The following is a 21,987-nucleotide window of genomic DNA, read 5'->3' as shown; positions in this document are numbered from 1 at the left end:
TGGCTTTGGAGCCTGTCCTGGAACTAGCTCTTGTAGACCAGTCTGGTCTGGAACTCATAGAGATCCTCCTGCCTCTGCCTCCCAAGTTCTGGGATTAAAAGTGTGGGCTTCATTTGCAAAAACAACCCAAGTCTCAAAACATTGCTGACTCTAACTGTAGCCATTCCCTATCCTCCCCAAGTTTTAGGCCTTTTTTTTTTTTTTTTTTTTTTCTCCCTTAAACTGTTGATAATTTCTCATCAGTTAGTAGCGCACAGACCAAGTATTACTTACTCAGAATTATGTTTTTATATAAGTGGGTAATGATACAGACCATTCTGTGTGTGGGGGGCACATGCATTTAATTATCTAATGTTTTAAATGTTTCATCTCATGCTGCTCAGTTTGTTTCTGCAAATGCTCAGTCTCTCTTTTCCTGGTGCTCCAGTATGTAGCTCACAGAGCCCAAAGAATTCTATTTCTAATTCTTCAGAGTTTGCTAACTCCACATTGAAGACTAGAGTAAGTGATGTTTGCTACAAAAGTGAAGGAGCTACAGTTAAGAGCCAAGAATAAAAGTGATCCTGCCAAACAAGCTTGGTTCATGGTGAGAGGCTGATCCTCTGTGCCAGCAAATACAAGTCCACCTATTACTTGCTTATAATTGTTCACAGAAAGAGTAGTCATAGGTGAGGAGAAGGTAAATACTATTGGAAATATCTTCTTAGGTTGGAGAGATGGCTCATCAGTTAAGAGCACTAGCTACTCTTCCAGAGGACCCGGGTTCAATTCCCAGCACTCACTGGCAGTTCACACCTGCCTATAAATTCCAGTTCCAGAGTATCTGACACCCTTACACAGACACACATACAGTCCAAACACAAGTGCACATAAAAGTTAAATAAATAAATAAACATTTTAAAAATATTTTATTACAGAAGGTATCAACTTCCCATGATAACTAAACCTCAGAATTTTTTCTTGATGATGTAGATCACATTACAATTTCATAACAGGTTGCTAATTTTTAAATTATTATTTATTATTATTATTATTTTTTTTTTTTTTACAGAAATACACTCTCGGGAAATGGCCTCTAAATCTTGGCTGAATTTTTTAACTTTCCTCTGTGGATCAGCAATAGGATTTTTTTTGTGTTCTCAACTATTCAGTATTTTATTGGGAGAACAGGTTGACACCCAGCCGAATATGCTTCATAATGACCCTCATGCTAGACATTTAGATGATAATGAGCCCAGCCACCTCAAGGGGCAAGTGAACTTCAATGCAGACTCTAGCCAACATAAAGGTAAGATGTGTGTTGTAAGAAGTATTTAACTGTTGAAAGTGATGGGAAGTTACATAAATCTCATTATATTACTGTTAAACCTATTGATTGAAATGAGCACTATGTGGCAGATATTAAGGTGATTTTTGATTTATTTGCCTTGAGAGTAAAACCCCAAGATTTATTTAAGAAGTTAATAATTTTCAACTAGTTTTAAGTGAAAATGTTTCATAAACCATAATATAGAGAAAGACATGAGTTTGGGGAAATTTTCTTTAGTGTCAGTTTTGTTATGATTTATATAAACTAATGTTTGTTACCCTAGAGAAACACATAAGATGCATATATTTTAATTTGCATTTTTATCAGTGGCTAACTAATCATTTTTGGGGGCTGAGGGTCAAAGAGGTTTAGAAGTAGCGAATGTAAGTACTTGTTACAGTGACTTCATTTTCTCCTGGTTCTGAAAACTGAAACCAGACACTTTCTCAGTGGAGTCTTCTGTATATCCCTTGAATGTTGGTTTCTCTACATATCTGTCCTTTAGCTCTCTCTATATGATGTCACTTATTTCTACCTTTCCCTTACTGAGTTTGTCTTCAGCCTATCTCCAGACATTGAGAGAAGACATTATTAACACAATACAAACATCTCTGAAACTGGTTTGTTTGGCAGAACAGAATACAAGTAGGAATAATTGGAATTGCAAAATGGAAAAGCTCCCTCTAGTTGAGAGATGGTTCTTTTATCTTCCCAGTAGTAAATTGCGTCTTCTTTACCTCTCACTAAGGGTCAGGGTATCAAAACCTGGTTGTATGTCATCAACTAATACTGCACTTTCGTAGTGTAGCAAGTTACCGTGTTGCATGAATTTATGCACAGTGATCCAATGGTGTTCTGTGTTGTTACAGCAGTTCACTTGCTGTGTATTTACTTTATTGCACAACTCCAAGTCTTCAGATGATTAATTGGAGCCAAACTTATGAATTATAGAGAGGCTGTTTTGGACCTCACTGTATGCATATATGTTTGATAAATATTCGTTATCTTTATAGGCCACAAAATGTGGGTAATGCCAAAAACTTACTTACACTACTCTCAAAATATATAAATTGAACTTCTTTTCCTTCTCAATCTCAGCATAATATTTCTGTGTTTTTCTTTTTTATCTAACAACCGTGTAAGATGAGAACTATGAAACTTTGGGACAGTTATTTCTTCGTCTCAGTTGGTTCCAGTTGTTATTTAATTCTAACAATACTGCCTTGCCATTTTCTAAGACCTCTTGCTCTTAATCTAAATATGTTTTCCCCTAGTCAGCTCTGTAGGAGAAACTGTGGCCAGCCTACCTAAGCCGCAGTCACCCAGCCCACCCGTGCCCAGGCCAGCTGAGCTAAGTCTGTCTGTACGCCCAGAGATTGCTGACTAAAGGGCACCTGACCCAGAGACACCAATGAGGAGAGGACGAGGCAGCAGAGTCAGCTCCTGAGCCCATGGGACCTTGTGAGAGGGTATAAAGGCAGGCCTAAGTCCCTTAATAAACAAGTCTGCAGCACATTCTGCGACTCACTGACTCCTGAGTCATAGGTGCTGCATCTTCTCATCCCCTTCCCCCAAGGGCTGTCTGAGCAGGGTCACCTGCAACAAGCTTCAGCTATTGCACATATCTACATTCGATCCAATTTCCCCATGCCTTTTCCTGTCCTTTGGTTTAGTGAGCTTTTACTGAAGACCCGTGTCCTCAGCAGTCAAGTGCCACTTCAGCTCTCCCTTCTCCTGTTTTGCCCACGTTCGTGGGTCAACACTCTCATACCTATATGCTTTAAATAAATATGTTTAAAAAAAAAAATCATCCTGTCACTGCATTTCTTCCTATGCAATGATCTCTGGTCTACCTGGGAAGTTCCCTGCTAAACTGTGAGTTCTCGTCTGCTAGGAAATAATTTCCCCTTCTGTGCTAGCACATAGCTGGTACAAAGGAACTAATGACTGGAAGAGTGAGAGGGTCTGCCAGATCCCAGCTGTGGGCATAAAGCTGTCTTGTTCTACATGTGCCACTTTTGCTGTCCACTTCTGTGTGCCTGTGTGAGGAAGAGATTGATTTCTTAGTTCCACAAGCAGTGGATGCTTCCTAACTACAGGTTGCTGAGTCGGCTGCTCTCCTCCTGGACTGAGTTCTGGGTATCCTGTGGCATGATAATTCTTTCTTTCTTGCCCACTTCACCTTCTCTTCTCTTTCAGTCAGTTAACTATTTAACTGTACCTCATTGTTAATCTTTTACAGGACCAAGACTTAAACAATTTACTGACCTTTACCCTTAAAAGTGTTGGACCTTCTTAGAATTGCCTAGAACTTTCTTATCAAGCGTGTCTTATAGAGTCATACTGGTCCATAACTAAATAAAGATGGGAATCAGGAGTGAAACAGTGCTTTACAAACTAATTTTGTCTAGATCTAAAAATAGAGATGTAGGGCTTGTATTTTACATATTCCAAAGTTGAGGGTTTTCTAATGATTATTATTTATCATGTTTATAAAAGTATAGGCCTCTAGCAATTGGAAGTAACACATTGCTGCTTACCACATATTATCTTAAAAGCCCTGGTCTATGGCCACACACTTATGTACATATGCATGGTACTAATTAAACTCCAGTTATTAATAACAATTCAAACACAAAGAGGACATGAATTTGGGGAAAGAAGGAGTGGGACACTAGTGAGTTGGAGGGATATAGTGGTGGATGACCAATATACACTGTATAATTGTATACAGCTTTCAAAGAAAAGTTTGTTTTTAAAAAGCACTAGTCTAGATCTTCTAACAAACCCTTCCTCTAGACTGGCAATGCTCACATTGACGGCTGACAGCTTGAGAATTGTTTACACCCAGGTAATCAGTCAGTTTAAGTTCTCAAGCTCATTACTGTGTGATAGGCATTTTCATCAAATGGTGGTACTCTGCTGTATATTCTGACATGAGCCTCCTGTGTCTTTGTAGACTGGTAGCTTACAGAGACACTGCTCTAGATAACTTCAGAAATCCAACGACTACCCATTGCTCTGTTCTATTTCTGGTTGCAGTTTGGAATGAAGTACATAGTATTATCTGAGCAATCTCAATCCTACATTAACTCCTATTTTTTGAACTGATGTTATCATCAAAGTCTTCGAGAACATCTTAGAGTACTTGCGAAATCCATAACAATTGCCACATGAACTTTACCTCAGCAGCATGTTTTTTTTTGTTGTTGTTGTTTTTTATTCTTCTGTCTTTTAGATGGAAACTCATGCACAGCAGTGAGAAATTCCCAGGAATGTTCTGCTCCTTTCTTTGTAGTATTACATAACAAGTGTGAGATGGTCTTTGAGTGTGGATTGCTGGGTTTGGGGTGGAACCTGATATACTACTGTACCCAGCCAACTCCCAGAAGATGGTATTTTGGTCACTTTGAGTAATAAGCACTTAAGAACTGGTAACACTTAGAGATCTTGTGGATAAAACTAACTGGAAATTAGAATGTCAAGTCATGTTAGGTTGTGTTTTTCTCAAAGTCATTAATAACAAATGAATAAATAGAGCTTTGGAAATAATTTATGAAAAGTTTCTTTGGTATGATTTATTAGGATTTACATCTGTGTAAATGTAACTTTTAAAAATGTTTGTTTGATAGATGAGAACACGGACATTGCTGAGAAGCTCTATCAGAGAGTTAAAATTCTTTGTTGGGTTATGACAAGTCCTCAAAATCTAGAGAAAAAGGCCAAACATGTCAAAGCTACATGGGCCCAGCGTTGTAATAAAGTGTTATTTATGAGTTCAGAAGAAAATCAAGACTTCCCCACTGTGGGACTGAAAACCAAAGAAGGCAGAGAGCAACTGTACTGGAAAACAATCAAAGCTTTTCAGTACGTACATGACCATTATTTAGAAGATGCTGATTGGTTTATGAAAGCAGATGATGACACATATGTCATCCTGGACAATCTGAGATGGCTTCTGTCAAAGTATAACCCTGAACAACCCATTTACTTTGGGAGAAGGTTTAAGCCCTATGTGAAGCAGGGTTACATGAGTGGAGGGGCAGGATATGTACTAAGCAAAGAAGCCTTGAGAAGATTTGTTGATGCATTTAAAACAGAAAAATGTACACATAGTTCCTCCATCGAAGACTTAGCACTAGGAAGGTGCATGGAAATTATAAATGTAGAAGCTGGAGATTCCAGAGATACCACTGGGAAAGAAACTTTCCACCCATTTGTACCAGAACACCACTTAATTAAAGGTTATCTACCAAAAACATTTTGGTACTGGAATTACAACTATTATCCTCCTGTAGAGGTAAGTCTAGAAATTATAATTACTATGTAAATAACTTGGGTCTGACTTTTGTTTACCTAAAAAAATATAAAGAACAGAGTAGTTAATATGTATGTGTTTTATTAGTGTCAATAACTAGAATGTGTTTAGTGTATAGACTGGCAGTATAACAAAGCAGATGAGAATAGAGGCCCAGCCAGTCATTTAGTAGACATCTGTTGAGACCTCTGCATGCCAGCTGCTAACACACAGAAAGTCAATACATCAAGTTCCAGGTTTATTTTCTACACAAAGAACTACAGCATAAATGGGCATACTTATAAAGATGAGGCTTTGGACAATGCCAGGTGCTCTAAAGCAGTGGTTCTCAACCTGTGGACTGACCCCTTTGACAAACCTCTATCTCCAAAAATATTTATGATTCATAATGTAGCAAAATTACAGTTAATGAAGTAGCAACGAAAGTAATTTTTTGGTCGGGGGGGGGGTCACAATATGAAGAACTGTATTAAAGGGTTGCAGCATCAGGAAGGTTGAGAACCATTGCCATAAAGAAAATCAGGGAGACTGTAACCTGAAGTGGAGTGGGCTGCCGTACAGAGGTGACCCTGAACCATACCTTATAGTTATCTGGGGAGGAGTGGGGGGAAAATGTTCAGAAAGACTAGGTTCATATACTATTCTTCCACTTCATAGTTGGATCATCTTGGTTTACAAGATTTGAAGCCTCAATTTCTTCATTTGCAAAAAGGGTGTAATCTGTCTGTATTTACTTGTATTTACAATGTATTATAGCCTATGACAGTATTTAATGATGAGCATGGCTTTAGTTTGTATCTTAATGTATATTTCTCAGAGTTGTACCTTTGTGAACTATCTCACGTGTGCACATCCAGCTTTACCAAATATAAATCTATTGCCACATTGAGAACAACAGTCTTGCAGACAGTTGAGTCCTGTGTACCCTTTCAATCTACTTCTCTTATCTCTGTCCCCTAAACTAAGCCAGAAATTACATGTCATTCGTTATCATGCGAACTTTTATATTTTTCGTGTATGTTGATACATGCATAATGAGTCAGCATTGTTTTGTAGATTTTGAAATTCAGTTGTAACACATCTTCTTACAAATTTCCTTTTTTTTCACATTGAGATATATTAGCATTACTATATCTGCTTCATCTGAGTTTAAAAGTAGTTTTGAAGCCATCTGTTGTGACATTGTTTATAGCTGGTGATTTTTTTTTTCCACTTGAAACTCTTGCCATCTTCCAGTAACTTATAGTCTCCTACAAGGGGCCACTTTGTTTTCTTTCCAATAATTATATTTCTTTTTTACTTACTGTATTTTATTTATAATACTTAAGAGCAATATTTTAGCTGTCCACTAAAAACGTCAGACTAAAGCCTTATTCTTTGTATAGCTTCCCCTTTAACTTGAAGAAATCAAGAATTTTAAATGGACCAGCACTAAATAATGTTAAGAAAACTCAGATTTAGTTGAAAGTGCTTAGGCACTTCCAGGTTGGGTTTTAAATTCTTGGGAACTGAGAGAACTATTAGCATCTTATACCATCTGATGGGCTAGGCACCACTGCCTTCTCTCTCAAGCCTTGATGCTTGAGTATTGTAATGAGTGTGACTGTATACCACTGTGCCCCTTATTAACAATGTTCACTTCTGTTATCTTTTAGGGTCCTGGTTGCTGTTCTGATATTGCAGTTTCTTTTCACTACGTTGATTCCACAACTATGTATGAATTAGAATACCTCGTTTATCATCTTCGTCCATATGGTTATTTATATAGATATCAACCTGCCTTACCTGAGGATATACTAAAAGAAATTAATCAAGCAAACAAAAACGAAGATTCAAAAGTAAAATTAGGCAACCCTTGAAAGCAGAACGGGAGTGAACTGAGGTTGAATGGTCTCATTGCACTGCAGGACTCCTGCCTTTCTGACAGAATCCTGAAATACCAGGGAGGAACTCATCTGCAGTGAACATTCCATATAGAAATTTTTCCAGTGGATGACTATAATCTGAAGCATTTAAAGAGCTGTGAAGTCTGTTAAAATGTGTTTTGATACAGTAATATATAACTCTCTGTATATGAAGAATTTGTGTTTTTAAAATGGTGAAAGAGAGAAGAGCTGGAAAGACTCTGTCCCTGTTCCTGACAGCGTGTGTTATCATTAACGCTGAAGTGGTTCAGCTTGAACCACCTGCTGCATTGCACTGTTAGAACACAATGCTGAACAGATCTGCCTTAAAACTAGAAAGAAATAACTGTTGCTCAGTATACACCTTGCTCACGTGTATATGATACAAACCAGCCTCCCAATTATCGAATGAGAAATTTTCTGTGATTATATTACTTATAATTGGCAGTGTTTCCTCAAGAAGAAGTAGAATAAGAATGACACTTACCCAGAAGTTCACTAATAAACCACATTTTCTGATTATTATGGGCCTTGACTACATTATGTGCTTAGTTCTATATATAATCAACCTTGTACCAAGTCCCCATTGACTCCTTCCTAAATGTTTAACTCTTGAATACCATTCTCACTATTAATGCTTATTTACTTGAAGCATTCTATAAAACGGGCATTTAAAAATATTCTGTTTCCAAATTCACCCATTACTAATTGTGGGTAACTTAATTGAATTTAATGCTATTTGGACAAGCTTTTCTTGTATTGGTACCACTCTCGCGAATTATTCATGACATTGCAAATTGATTATTTCAAAGTCTTTCCAACTACATAATTATTGTTCCTTTTATTTTCATCCTGTGGAGATGAAATTTGTTGTGCCTTTCATAACTTGCTTAAAGCACTTTTAAAATTAATTTTTATGTCTGATGTGCCTGGTAACACTGGCAAAAATTTTTGTATGTGGCTTTTGGCCAGAGTTAATTCAAAACATTAGCAAATAAAGAACATTTAGACAAGCTAACATATCATACACTTTATTTATAAATAACTATTTCATGCTGAATTCTTATTTGGAGATAATTGTCTTGCCAGTATAAGTCTAAGAACAGAGTCCCATTCAGAACTGCTATCAGAATAATCTGTATCATTCCAACTCCAGTTGCTGCTGAGTCTCTGAGAGGGTAGAAAAACTTCTGAGTGTAGAGCAGAATATTTTACAGATTTTTCCATAAAATTATTTTTAATTGTAAAAGATTTACATTTTATTATGCTAATTTTGCATGGTTATTACACCATTGATTATAGTTGAGCTAAATAATAAATATAAGTAATTTATATTTATTGTGTCAAAACCATAACCTCTATAGATGATATATTTGAAGAGGTATTTATTTCATTGACTAGTTATGGATCACTCTGTCCTAATTTGGTTTGGGTTGTTCTCATGGTAGTGTCATCTTCTGATACCCTAGGCTTTCTAGTTTATTCCTTTAACAGCTCTTTACCATGTGTTCCATTTATGTTACTCTTCTTTATTGGCAGAGTAAATGCTTTCTTCAAAAACCTTAACCTTTATTCATATGAATGCTGCAGTGAATTCTGGGCTACAAAGCCAAGCAGCCTGGCTTTTAAGTTCCTCCTCCATCACATGTAACCTTGAACAATTTACTTATTCTGTGCCTCAGTTTCCCCATCTATAAATTAGGGACAAGGATGCTACCTACCTCACAAGATATTAATGAGTATATAAATGACTGGGCATAAGGTTATGAGAACATTGTCTCAGGATAGGACATGGTCTTAAGCATTTACCTTGGAGTGTAAATAATTGATTCAGATAAATGAAATGATCAAATTATATCTCAAAGAAATACTTTGTGCATTTCTTACAATAAGTAATATGTATTATTCATCTAGTGCTTGCTCTATGTCAGGTACTGATCTTATTCAGTACAATTGTGTTAATCTTAAAAAATTGAGTGTTATTCCTATATTTAGATGGGGAAACTGAGGCTCAAAGAATTCAAATAATGTTTCCACTGTCACAATGCTAGTAAGTAAGAAGGCTGGGATTTGTAATCCAAACCTGTATGTTGTTTGTATTATGTCAGCTCTAGGGTTAGTCATGTGGATGGGTGGGTGGATGGATGGATGGATTAATGAGTTATGTATACACATGCACACAGACATGCATAACATCTGGTACTTTTCTCCAGTAATAGTCTAAGTGGTCAAACAGCTAAATTGGTATGGTGATTCTTAAATTGTGATCCTCACAGCCTTACCTGGAGTTTGAGATGAAGATCTTAAGTGTTGATTTTTTGCATGAGGCCCTGGAGTATTCATAACCAGATGCCTTCTAGTGAGAATTACTAAATTAGCACTCCTGGCAGCTTGGTGGAGTTTGTAGCCCCTGTTCACCCCACCTAGATCGCCTAAGTCAAAAACTCCAAGATAGAGGCTAGCTGTTTGGTTTAAAGAGGTCCTGGAGGTTGGTTTTTCTAATACTATGTTGAGAACTATTGCCTGTTTACCTACGTGATTTTGGTGCAAATAGTCTTTGGAACAAACACACTCAGGATTTCTGCCCAGGAGAGAGGCATTTTTCAAAGACTAAAACATGTTTTAAATCAGTATAGTCCTAGAACATACCATATTAAAAGTAAAATGCTATGGAGTTTAAAGGGTCAATGCATCATTGGATTGGGCAAAATTCTTTACTTCCCTATAGTGACTATTACCATGATCCTCAAAATCTATAATTCTCCAAGTTTAGTCATTCCACACAGAGCAGAACGGGTTCAATAAGTGTTAATATGTATATATGGATTCATTAAAACATATAAATTAATATCATGAAAAATGTCCACTAGCTGCTAAAATTTTCCAGTAGAAATAGGAAAATGCTACTTCATAATATGCCAAGTATTTTCTGCTAGTTTATGCCATCAGCTTAAGTTTTATCATTTTCAACCATCATTTGCCTATACGATGATCTAATGAAGCTAAATCTTTCTTCTAAGTGTATGTATGATAAAGCACATTAAACAAGATTTTTATGGTGATAATGATTTATTTGCCATCTTTTAGATTAAGATCTGCCTTGTGAATAATTGATTGTAGTGTGGTTTCAAGGCATAAGATTTAATAAAGTCTTATGTTCTCTATTAATAATATGCTTATGATTTTCTAGTGGGAAATTCATAGATACAAAGCTGGGTTTTTTGTTTTTTTTTTTTGACCCAGGGTTTTACTATTTGAACATTTGAACATATCTAAATTTCAGAGATCAACTTGTTACTATAAAGGATGACAAAATAAATCATACTGTGTTTTGAATGTGGTAATTGGGTTTGAGCATTGAGTTGCTAACTACTTATTTTTATAGTTATTTCTTGAGTTTGAACTTTTTACCCTCTTAGCCTGTCAAACTATATTGCTAGATCGAGGCCCTGTTACACTTGAAAGACATCACTTGGTTTGTCAGCTCCTACCTAGCTGCGTACTTGCTCTTTGAATTGGTGAGGTCATTATTCTGTCTTGGTATTTCCTTTGTACTTACCCTCCACTTTCTAGCTCCTTACAGTGCTGTCTCCTTGTGGATTTGGGTGATGAGAGTGTGTCTATCATTTGTGATGGTTTTATGCCTACTACATTTAGCTTTCCCTTGAGACTAAAAGTACAACAGTAGTATTTGCTGACTCTCAGGCTACATACCCTAACTGAACATGTAAACCTAAAACAATTTTACATCAATAATTAAAGGAAGTAAAGTTATATACCCTCATTTCTCATTTTGTATTAGGCCGGAGGGAAACATACTTGGGAAATCTGGTAGACAAGCTGTGGTCTATTTCACACTAATGTACCTCTATTGACTAAAGATGACTTACGGTTATGTATCAGAGCTGTATTGAAATGAGGACGTCATACAGATCCTCTCCAGAGAAGCAACTTAAAAGCAGCGTTTGAGTTGAGTGGACTCAGTTCACTCCTCACCTCCTAAGTTTTTCAGGTACAGGAGTTACATCGGAGTGACTTTGCAGGGGCAGGGCGCTATAACGGGATGATCTACAGGAAATATATCAGAGGGGAACTAACCTCACTGCTAAGCAGTGTGTTGTATTATACAGTGAATGTTTGTGTTTGGGAATTTCAAAATTATTTAAAGTAATAGTGTCAATGAAGGGTTTAACTGGTGACTTGCTTATTTTAAGTGATCACCCCTAAGTCAGAAATAATGTATTTTTAAATGTTTTTTAAAGTGCCTTTTGAAAATTTTTAAACAATGGATTCAAACAAAATAAATGACCATGTTCAAAATTGCTTCATCTGCGTATTTTTAACTGATATAAGGGGGTTGATACCTTTTATGGATAGTTTTGGGGATTTCTCTATCAAAGCTTTTCCGTTTGTATAACTTCCCTAATTGTTCTAGAATGTATATTATGTACGGAAACAAAGTATTCCACACATGACAAATCTTTAAAATTAGAATGTCTACTCACTGCTCCAGGAAAGAAGGGAAGTGGGGAGGGGGAGAGATAATGAGAGACCGCAAGGAAGGAGAGGAAAAAGATCACTTTCCTGTTAATTATTTTTATCTTTCGTGTAAACCGAGGGATTCGTTTATTCACTAAATAATTATGCCAACTATCAACAGAAATACAATGGCAAGTAGAACATGAAGACTCCCTGTTTTCCAGTTGTCATTCTCAAGCCAGGAGATAAGCCAGTAGAGGGAATAGGTGTTGGGAGAACAAAGACTGATTTAAAAAAAAAAAAAAAAAAAAAAAAAAAAGCAGTATTCTGAACAGTTGTCTCAACTCAGAGAAAGTTAACTCTAACATGAATGACAGACATTTTGTGAGTTTCTGAAGTTGTCTATGCCTTTCATTTTTTTTTTTTTTTCTTTATTTGAGACAAGATTTCTCTGTATTATTTTGGAGCCTGTCCTGGAACTAGTTTTATAGAGCAGACTGGCCTCAAACTCACCGAGATCTGCCTGCCTCTGCCTCCCGAGTGCTGGGACTAAAGGCATGTGTCACCGATGCCAGACAAAAAATAAAGGTAGCCGGAGGGACAGCAATGGGTGCTGGGAATGAACTCTTATATTTATAGTTGTGAGCCTAGCCTTTAATGGCTGAGCTATCCCTCCAGCCCTCTTTGTTCTTGGTATATAAAAATAGGCTGCCATCTTTGCTTGACTTCTTTGGACACATGTGCGAGCTCACTGAGATGTGATGATGGCCCAGCGTACTTGTGTTTGTGGTCTGAATTCATATGAGGCTCAGGTCTACTAATGTTAAATTGGTCCACGATATTTAAGTCAAATCAAAACTGACTTCATATTCTTGCTAGGCAAACATTGCAAATGCTCATGGAGCCCTTGAGTCCAAACAGTGTAACTCATTTATATCCCACTAGCCATATGTTCATTATTGCCATACATACCTGTGTGTGTTCGGTAGCAGCCTTGGAAAGGTAGAGATACATACCCTCATACTGCCTTGTAACTGTGGTGATTTGGTTGTAATGATTTACTCAGATGCCAAAATATTTCAATTAATAAATTTGTGATGCTATTTTAAGTCATTTTTAAGTATTTATATAAATACATACAGGTTTACTTTGTTCAATTTTTTATAGTACTAGAAATAATACAGAAGTACTGAGTATATCTCATCTCTAAAAGAAGGAGCCTTACCTTAAAGATATATTGCAATACATTGTTAATATATCAGACACTATGGCCTATCCAGTAGAAATTTTTTTAGTATATCTGACAGTATAGACTATGCAATAGAAATTCTTTTTAAGGCCTAACCGACATTTAACAACCAAAGTTAAGTTCAGCAACTTTAGCATTCTTCAGATAACTCTGTACTAGTAACATGGAAGTATGTTTCCAACAGTTTGATTAATTCTTACTAATGAGTGAATTTTATGCAATTGCTAAGAACTTTGGTCTTAAAACTATTTCTCTTACATTCTGTTACTAGTGGGATTTGAGGTTTTTATTGTTTTGTGTTCTGATTTTTTTCCATAACTGAAAGTTTATCTTTGTTTGGTACAACTGAATACACCTTCTGTTGTAGTAACAAAAATTTCCCCACACTTTTAAATGAAATTAAGCCCTAGATCTTTAGTTGTCTGAGTTTCCTAATGAATCCCCAGTTAAAGAGTCACAGTACTTTGCCATTCAAAAATCCTTGTTTGGATTTTTGTACACCTCATAGATACACTTTCCATTGCCCTTCCCCCTCTGTGTAGTAACAGAATCAAATTCCAGGATGGATTTTTACTTTCCACTGATGTTGTCATTGCTACAATGTGGAAATATAGTGATAAATTCCAGAAGTAGGGAGAGCATGATTCAACATTTTAACATTTCCATCTGTTCTACACAAAGTCATCTTGTTCTTGTGTTGTTAATAATATGGGTGTATGAGACAGTATTGTCTCGGTTTCTCTTCTATTGCTGTGACAGAACCACGACCAGGGCAACTTACAAAGAAAGCACATGATTGGACTTGTGGTTCGGGAGGGTTAGGGTCCATGATGGAACAAAGGCATGGTAGTAGGAATAACTGAGCCCTCACATCTTAATCCAAAAAAAAGGAAGTAGAGAGAACACTGGTAATGGTATACATCTTTTGAAACCTCAAAGCCAACCCCCAGGGACATCTCTTCCAACAGGACCACACCTCCCAGTCCTTCCCAAACAGTTCCACTAACTGGGGACTAAATATCAAAACATGAAGAAATGGGGCCATTCTCATCAAACTACTATATCTAGTTAGAGCCCATGATGGCAGAGCAAAAGCATGGTGACAAGAAGAGCTAAGAGCTCACATCTTAATCCACAATGACAAGGCAGAGAGATCTAGGAATCTTACAGGAGTCTTGAAATCTCAGAACCCACTCCCACTGACATATATCCATCCTCCAACTAGGCCACACCTTCCTAATCCTTCCCTAACAGTTCCACCAACTGGGGACCAAGCATCATGAGCGGGGGGGGGGGGGGGGGGGCATTCTCATTCAAACCACTACAAGTATGGTTGTGATTGTTTTAAATATTCCATTTCTCTTTAAAATATTAAAACAACTTGCCCTTTTTGTCTCCTCAACCAGATTTCTCAATAGGTGGATGTATATGTTTAGAAAAATTGGCCAGAGATAACTTACAAAGCAACTTTTAGAAGCCTTGCCCAGCTGAATTTCCTTACCCTTGGTCTTTTGATTTCTGCTCCTTAAAACCTCACCCCCTGTTCCCACCTCCACCAGCACCACCCCTGCTGTCTTCTCGTTGCTAACATTATAACTTTCCCATTCTTATCAGCAGGAATATTTTGAAGATTGGTTTTGAAATTATACCTTATTAGGTAGTTAAATGAGAAATGCAGTTAAGCAGCTTCCCTATGTCACTGAATGAGGGCTGAGAATACCTGCTAATAGGATCTAGAGTTTCTTCTTCCCAGCAGAAATGTCTCTAAAACTCACATAGTGAACATATGTATACTTAAAATCATACTACCCAGTGAGATAAACTTAATTTAAAACTACAGTTGATACCATCTTCTTTGGCAAAATCGGCACTGTGTTTAAAGGGAGCTCACAGGAACACCATCAGACATGTTTTCCCGCTTGTTTGAAACAATGACGCTGACTATTCTCTGGTTTGCTGGAGGTGACATTCACACCACATTGGAAAATAATGATTGGCATTCTGAAACAGGGGTCTCAGGAAGGTGACACTCCTGTCACTATCAGCAGTCCTGTTAGTTTGAGAGGCAGTTGTTCCCCAGCTGAAAGGAAGCATGGCTAGCTTTTTCAGACAGAAGGTGGGAAGGTAGCAAGAAGCCTGAGGTTGTCTTCTGGCTATTACAGAGGGCCTGGTATCTGATTTAAGCCCAGGTGGGCTGAGGAATATAGAGGCGAGGCGATGGGAAGGGAGCTGTGCAACTTCTCAAGGGAAGCAATTTGAAATCTAATTAGCCTTGCGGTCCGTCTGGTTTCAAGGAGCTGTGCATTGGTTTCATTGGTTCAGATACATTTCTTTTAATTAGCACATTGTCATTTTCCTGAAATGCCTGGAGCCCTATCTAACATCATGGAGCAGGTTAAGTTTAATCTTAAAGACTGGGGGAAATTGGCAAACAACAACAACCAGAAAGGAGAATGTCTGTTTCCTAGAGTGAAACATCTCTTGGTATAAAGGACAAAAATACACATGCATTGTAATCTATCTCAATTGGGAGAGAAAAACCTTTGTAGACAAACAAGACTAAAGTCTTTGGCACTAAGATTGTCCTCTCAAAATTTCAGTGCTGTATTACCTCATTTTTTTTCACTAGATATTGAACCTACTACACCTATAGTACTGTATTTTTAAATATTCACTCTGTAGCCTAGGTGGAGTTGAAGTTTGTGCTCCTCCTGCCTCCATCTCCTAATCAGCTAGAATTACAAGCTTGTGGCACCTAGCCCAGCTCCATTATCACAGTGTACTTAAAGATGCTATGATCTTCCACAGTCTGATCCTACCATGTCATTCCCTTATTGTTTACTGATACTTATTACCCAAATATTTAACTCTGCACACAAATTCAGCTCCTAATCAAACATTTTAAGCAATATTTGAGTGTCTCTCCAAGTTAAGCACCTAACTATATAATAGGCAAATGATTTCTTTTGTTGTTCGTCTCGGAGAATTTACTTTCTATAAGGAATAAAATGGAAAAAAAAAAAGTTAAAGGTAGTTACACACTAGGATTATACATCCAGTCTACTTTAGCTACTTTATATTATTCTACTGGATGATAATATTCAATCATAGTCCTGGTAGTAGATGAAGTAATTTATCCAGGTCTGAATCGATAACAAGTAGCAGGATCAACATTTTAAGTCAATGAAACAGATTATTAATCACTATTATATACTGTAAGTTTAATAAAGGGGCAATAGGAAAAGAACTCTTGACCAGTTGAGTGTTTTGTTTTATTTTTTATTTTTTCCTGGTAAGTTCTATTCAATGACTGTGTACACCTTTATTGTCTGGAATTTACTTAATGAACCTGTTCTCTTTGAATTAATCCTAGATCATCACAGAAGTAATTTCTGCCTTCTCAGCCATGTTCTATGTACTGCTCTTCAAATAGTCCATTGGTGTGTGGGGATATTTTGTTTGTTTTTATTTCATTGTCCTTTATGTATGTGTACATTAATGCTTACATATGCTTTGATACAATATTGGTCCATTAGTACTTGGAAAGTCAAGATACGTGATCAAAACCACTTTACTAATAAAATACCCCATCAAAAATTGACTCTTGCCAAAACTAGAGTCACTTCCTGGTACAGCATACATGCTGGTGAGCTAGAGTTCTCAGAGAGGGTCTGCTGGTCCTGATGTATTGATATGGGCCGCCAATGCCTGTGTTAATGCTCAGGGCAGAAATGTGCCCTACTTCACACATTAGAGAACTGGTACCTACTTAATTGTATTCAAAATTGTTTAAAAATATAAGAAATTCACTCAGTTCTGTGAAGTTATTTGTGTCATCAGTTTTGTCCCTCACAAATGGTCATACAGAATAGTTTGTAACTCCTCCTGGGGTAATTCCTTTAGCCCATATTCCACATCCTGACATGTCTAAACTAAAGTCTTTTCTAGATGACCACAGAATACAGAAGAGAATGTTTGTAAAAGTATTACAAACAACTGAGAAGACACCCACAAGCTTAAGTAACCTAAGAATGAGCAGGGAAGTCAGAATCTTCAGGTTCTTCATCCACTGATAGTGGGACATCTTGAAAATTCATCGAGAGACCAAGTTTTCAGTGGCATGCATTTTCTCTATCGGACACTGCAGTTAGAAATGATACATAGTGAAGAATCTTAGGGACCAGAACTGAGTATCTTGTTTACTAACCAGAAAGCACTTAAGAAAGGAGAACTGAAAGAACCAGATGCTGTACAGGAAAGGCAAAATCGTATAAGTAGGACCTTGAGCAGCATCCCCAGGGCACCCCATAGCCAGCCCATAGCCAGCCGTAAGTGTAAAGCTCCACCCAGCCTTTTATACCATAACCTCATACTGCCAAGACTGCTTAAGCTTATGAAGCACCCTGAACCTGGATGCTCAGAAAGGGGATTCTATTTCTCTACAGAAACCCATCGGCCCATCCAAGCTGTCAAGACCAAGAAGTAACTTTCTTTAAAATAATCAAAATGCTTCCCTCTCTTTTGTGTTAGTTTTCTCAAAACACAAAAAACTACAAATAAAGAAATTAGCCACCACCCAAAAGTCAACTCTGTTACCCTTTGCATATTCCCTGGCAACTTTTTTTCAAGGGGCCAGTAAATCCGTTTAGTAAGAGATGAGGTCAACTATTTTTTTTTAATTAAATATTAAGGTTCAGGAATTAAAATGCACACAACAGAACTCTACATTCTACCATGCATATATAACAATGACCAGCTGCCTAAATGTATAGTTAATACTACCTTAATAGTATGCATATGTTTAAAATAGTGTTCTTGAAAATCTGCAGATTGACCTAGAGTGAGGATGACCTTGGATCTAAGCAGCAACTTAGTTGTCACTCTGGAAGGAAGGGGGTGGAAGGAGAAATAACAGACTGCCTTTAGGGTTCTCTGTAACATCCAGTGCTAAAGCAAAACCTACCACATTCTCATAGTGCCTGGCGAAAGCCAACCTAGATCCCAAATGTAAGGGCAAGTGAGAAAAGTCAAAGAACATGGCTATGAAAACTGGTTGGTGACAGCTATTAAAACTAGAGGACTGGCAAAGATCGGAAGGGTGTGTGCTGATTATCTCATTGTTTCAATACAAGAGTAAGATAGCAGAACATGGTTGTAAACCTTGATTTATAGATAAATAAATAGAAATGGCAAGCTAGGGAATGGAAGATGGGAAGGAAGGCCTTAATTCCTTTGAGATTTCAGAAGTTAGAAATTTTGTGAAACGTGTCCATCAAGAAATAGGAACAGAATATGCAAAATATGGTCATAAAATTACCAAAATAACTAAAAATATAAGCCTTTAACTATTAAAATGCCAGTGTGAAGATAACACAGGCCTTGGAGCAAAAGATGAATAATTCAAGATGGAAAGTGTAAAACGATGAAAAAACTAAGACACATGCAAATGTGTGTCTATAACCACCCGCAAACATAGGATGGTATTAGAATTGCAAGGGGATTCATTGTCACGTTACGTTTTGAAAGTTTTTCAAAGACTTTGATAGTAGAGATTGTCTAAGGGAGGAAAGATGCTCCTGTCCCTCAGTCATGGGTGCTGTTACTGCCCATGGTAAAGAACAGCCACGGATGCCCGAAAACAGCATCTTTGGTACTCACATGAAGAGGAAGACTCTCAGAGCTGGCGTAGGCTCCTTGTTTACCTTGTCATGAGGAATCTTCCCATAGAGGATATAAGGGTGACTGCTTGGTTAATGATAATGATAGCTGGTAGGGGAGAAAAGTCACATGAAGATAGCACTAGTCAAGTCATCCAATGACCAAGAGTTTCTCTTAGCATCCCTCCTTCTACTCACTTTGAGAACAAACATACTTGGTAGCTACTCTTCATTCTCTAAGCCTTGGAGTTATGAATTACTCCCATACCTAAAATTGCATCTATTCTAGCTTATGTCTTCTTTTGTTTTTCACTGAGATAGAAGACAATGAGTGAGCTCTTCTCCATATTAAAAACAAACACAACTCTGCCATTACCTAGAGATTTAAGCTGTACAACTACGTCTTTGAAAATCCAGAAGCAGGCCCAGAGACACTATGCTTATTAAGATGCAATGAATGCCACATGTGGAACAGCTTATTCTGATATCAGGTCAGTGGTCTTTACACTGAATGGCATTTCCATCTTTCCTGAACACCCTGAGCTGCACATAAAACTAACAGATAAAACCCAAATATATTTAATCTGTATTTTTTCTGCCATTTGCAAACATATCACAAGTACCATAATAGTTTCCAAGCTCTATTATGGCTATTTAAATCGTTTTTCTCTGAATCAACAAAGTCTGTAGTACACATATTGATTGATCCATTTGGTTAGTAACAAAATGGACGCTGGAGGAAAGTGGCCTTTAATCCCTGTAGTGTGTTTAATAGCGGCCTTATTGGGAAATACTTTCACTGAGGTAATTAGCCTAGGATCTTGAAATTAGCTAATTCCAATGTCCTTTAAGAGACAGGAGAAGGGCAGCTGTCACACAGAGAGAAACAGAGAAGGTCATATGGGCAGAGAGTCAAGATTGAAGATAGTATCCCCAAGCCAAGAAATGCTAGGAGCCACTAGATGCCAGAGAAGAATTCTATCTAGAGCTTTTGGAGACAGTGTGGCCATGCCAGCACATTAATTCCATGTCTTCAAATTCCAGAACTGTGAGCAAATAACTTTCTGTTGTTTTAAGTCTCTAGAGTTTGCAGTAATTTTCTTTTACAGCAGCCCAAAATAAAACAGTGCTTATTGCAAAAGGACTGGAAAGCAGCCCTTGAGGGTTCAGTTTGAGGCATCTGACTCCCAAGCCCCTGGGAATTATAAAGAACATGCTGTACAATGACTGCCCTTCCTGCCTGACTCTATTCAACCTAGAAGCCTCACTTACTGACTCTTAGACACGTGTCCTGTCAGAACCAGTCTCTATTCAGAAGTTCTGTTCAACCGCCATTCAGCAGACTGTACTGTGTCTATGCAGACTTCCCTTGCCAGCACTCAGGGAAAAAAAAAATTAAGTGACTGGTTTTTAAATTATAGGGGGACATTGTTGTGCCCGATGTAAACAGGGGTTGGATGTCTTATTTCTCACTTTGTATGACATATAATAGGAATTATATATTGTTTGAGCATAGGGACAAATGACAAGAGACCATGTCGCTGTAAGAAAAGTTTTGAGGCTGGTATAAAGCCCCTACTTTATTCTCTCCTATACTTATAGAATTGACTAGCACAAACACCTTTCTTATGGATGCAATGACTCAACAGGTTTTCTACTCCAGAAAATGTGGATTTGAACTTCCACATAACACACCACCAGGAAAAAAAGTCCTGCATTCATATTAAGAGAATGTAGGCCAGTAAAAGAAGAGAAAGTAAGACACTGTATCTGAGGCCAGCACACACTCTAGACAAAGGGCTTGGAGGAATCCAGCTGGTACTGGCCTCGAAGCCCCCTTCCTGAGGACTAATTCCCATGACACCTGAAGGTGCTATTTGAGCTGCCAAAGATTTAAAAAAAAAAAAAAGTCCTACCTAGCTTTTAAGCCTGTGGTTCACAACAATGACCAGCTATGCTTATTTCTTGAGGGCAACCAACATCTGTCTAATAGGACTCAGAGCCTCTTAATAAAAGGGAATTCATGCCTGGTTCCATAAACCTAGATAACTAGCCATGGCTGGAGGACTCATGGACTCTACAGGAGAAACTACTACCATTTTTCTAAATCAATCTAACTTCTGACTGTATTATAAACCACCCACAGGTTAAGTGTAGCCCGCACCCCTAATCAAAGAAGCTCCCTTTGTAGCAGATGGATGGTTGCTACAGAAATACACGGCTAGTCAGAATGCAAAGAGTAAGTGGGCATAAGCTACCCATCCGCAATTAGTACAACTACTTAATTACCCATCCCCAATAGGTATATCTACTAAGCTACCCATCCATCCCAAATTAGTATATCTATAATACATCTTCTACACCTCAGGCTCTGGAAAATGATGAAGTGTGGCAAAGAGATTGTAAGAACTAGAAGACCAGGAAGCTGCTGCAAAGAAGTTGAACCCCTGAATCTCAACAATATGGCTAAATGCTATCTGAGCACTGATATTATCAGTCAAGGTACCAAAGGGATGGGAGAAGGATCATAAGGCCTCACCCCCAGATGAGGAACTACGGACAGTCAGTGTATGCTAAGGGAGGGAGAATTATTCTTGTCTAGGGATGAACCCCCTGATAGGTAGGTTTGCCATTTCAAGTGATCAGCCCTAAACACATGTACATGGGAGAAACATAAAATGAACCCAGTAGATTGTATACATATGCAACAATAATCATTAGACCAAAAAAGAAAAGAAAAGAAAAAGGGTGAATGCTAAGGCAGGGGAAGAAGGGGAACAAGTAGAAATCGTGTAAACTCTGTATTTATGTATGAAATTCTCAAAACAATAATTCTCATGTTTTCCTCCTTTACTCGCTGGTATTTGAGTTTGTGTATTTGTATTTTCCCCTCCCTTCTAATTTTTTTTTTTTTTTTTACTTACTTGGAGTAAACTAGGAAAAGATGTTAGAAAATGCCAACCCAGTTCTCCCAAAAGACTACTCAGTTTTTCAAAATTTATTTTAGAACACTAGTATTGTATATGACATATATCTTTTAAGTGCATATGAGAACTGCATTCTGCTGTTTT

At 37.5% G+C, this 21,987-nt stretch overlaps 1 protein-coding gene and 1 non-coding gene across 3 annotated transcripts in view; both read left to right on the top strand.

The window, feature by feature from the left end:
• Positions 1–11,854, top strand: part of C1galt1 (core 1 synthase, glycoprotein-N-acetylgalactosamine 3-beta-galactosyltransferase 1) — a 32,131-nt gene extending 20,277 nt beyond the window's left edge. For both annotated transcript variants that reach the window (XM_051177130.1, XM_051177131.1), the window contains exons 2-4: positions 1,052–1,288; positions 4,942–5,609; positions 7,283–11,854. In XM_051177130.1, coding sequence (XP_051033087.1) covers positions 1,052–1,288; positions 4,942–5,609; positions 7,283–7,486 — 1,109 coding nt within the window. In that variant the 3' untranslated portion in view covers positions 7,487–11,854. The remainder of the gene's footprint in view (positions 1–1,051; positions 1,289–4,941; positions 5,610–7,282) is intronic.
• A 5,011-nt stretch (positions 11,855–16,865) lies between these two features.
• On the top strand, positions 16,866–16,996 carry LOC127216509 (small nucleolar RNA SNORA3/SNORA45 family). Its single transcript, XR_007834029.1, has one exon. It is a non-coding gene; the product is annotated as a small nucleolar RNA SNORA3/SNORA45 family (small nucleolar RNA).
• The last annotated feature ends 4,991 nt before the right edge of the window (positions 16,997–21,987 follow it).

The sequence above is a fragment of the Phodopus roborovskii genome, unplaced genomic scaffold (assembly GCF_943737965.1).
Source record: "Phodopus roborovskii unplaced genomic scaffold, PHOROB, whole genome shotgun sequence".
Taxonomy (NCBI): domain Eukaryota; kingdom Metazoa; phylum Chordata; class Mammalia; order Rodentia; family Cricetidae; genus Phodopus; species Phodopus roborovskii.
Note: the sequence above shows the minus strand (reverse complement) of the source record. Positions and strands in the feature narration are given on the sequence as shown.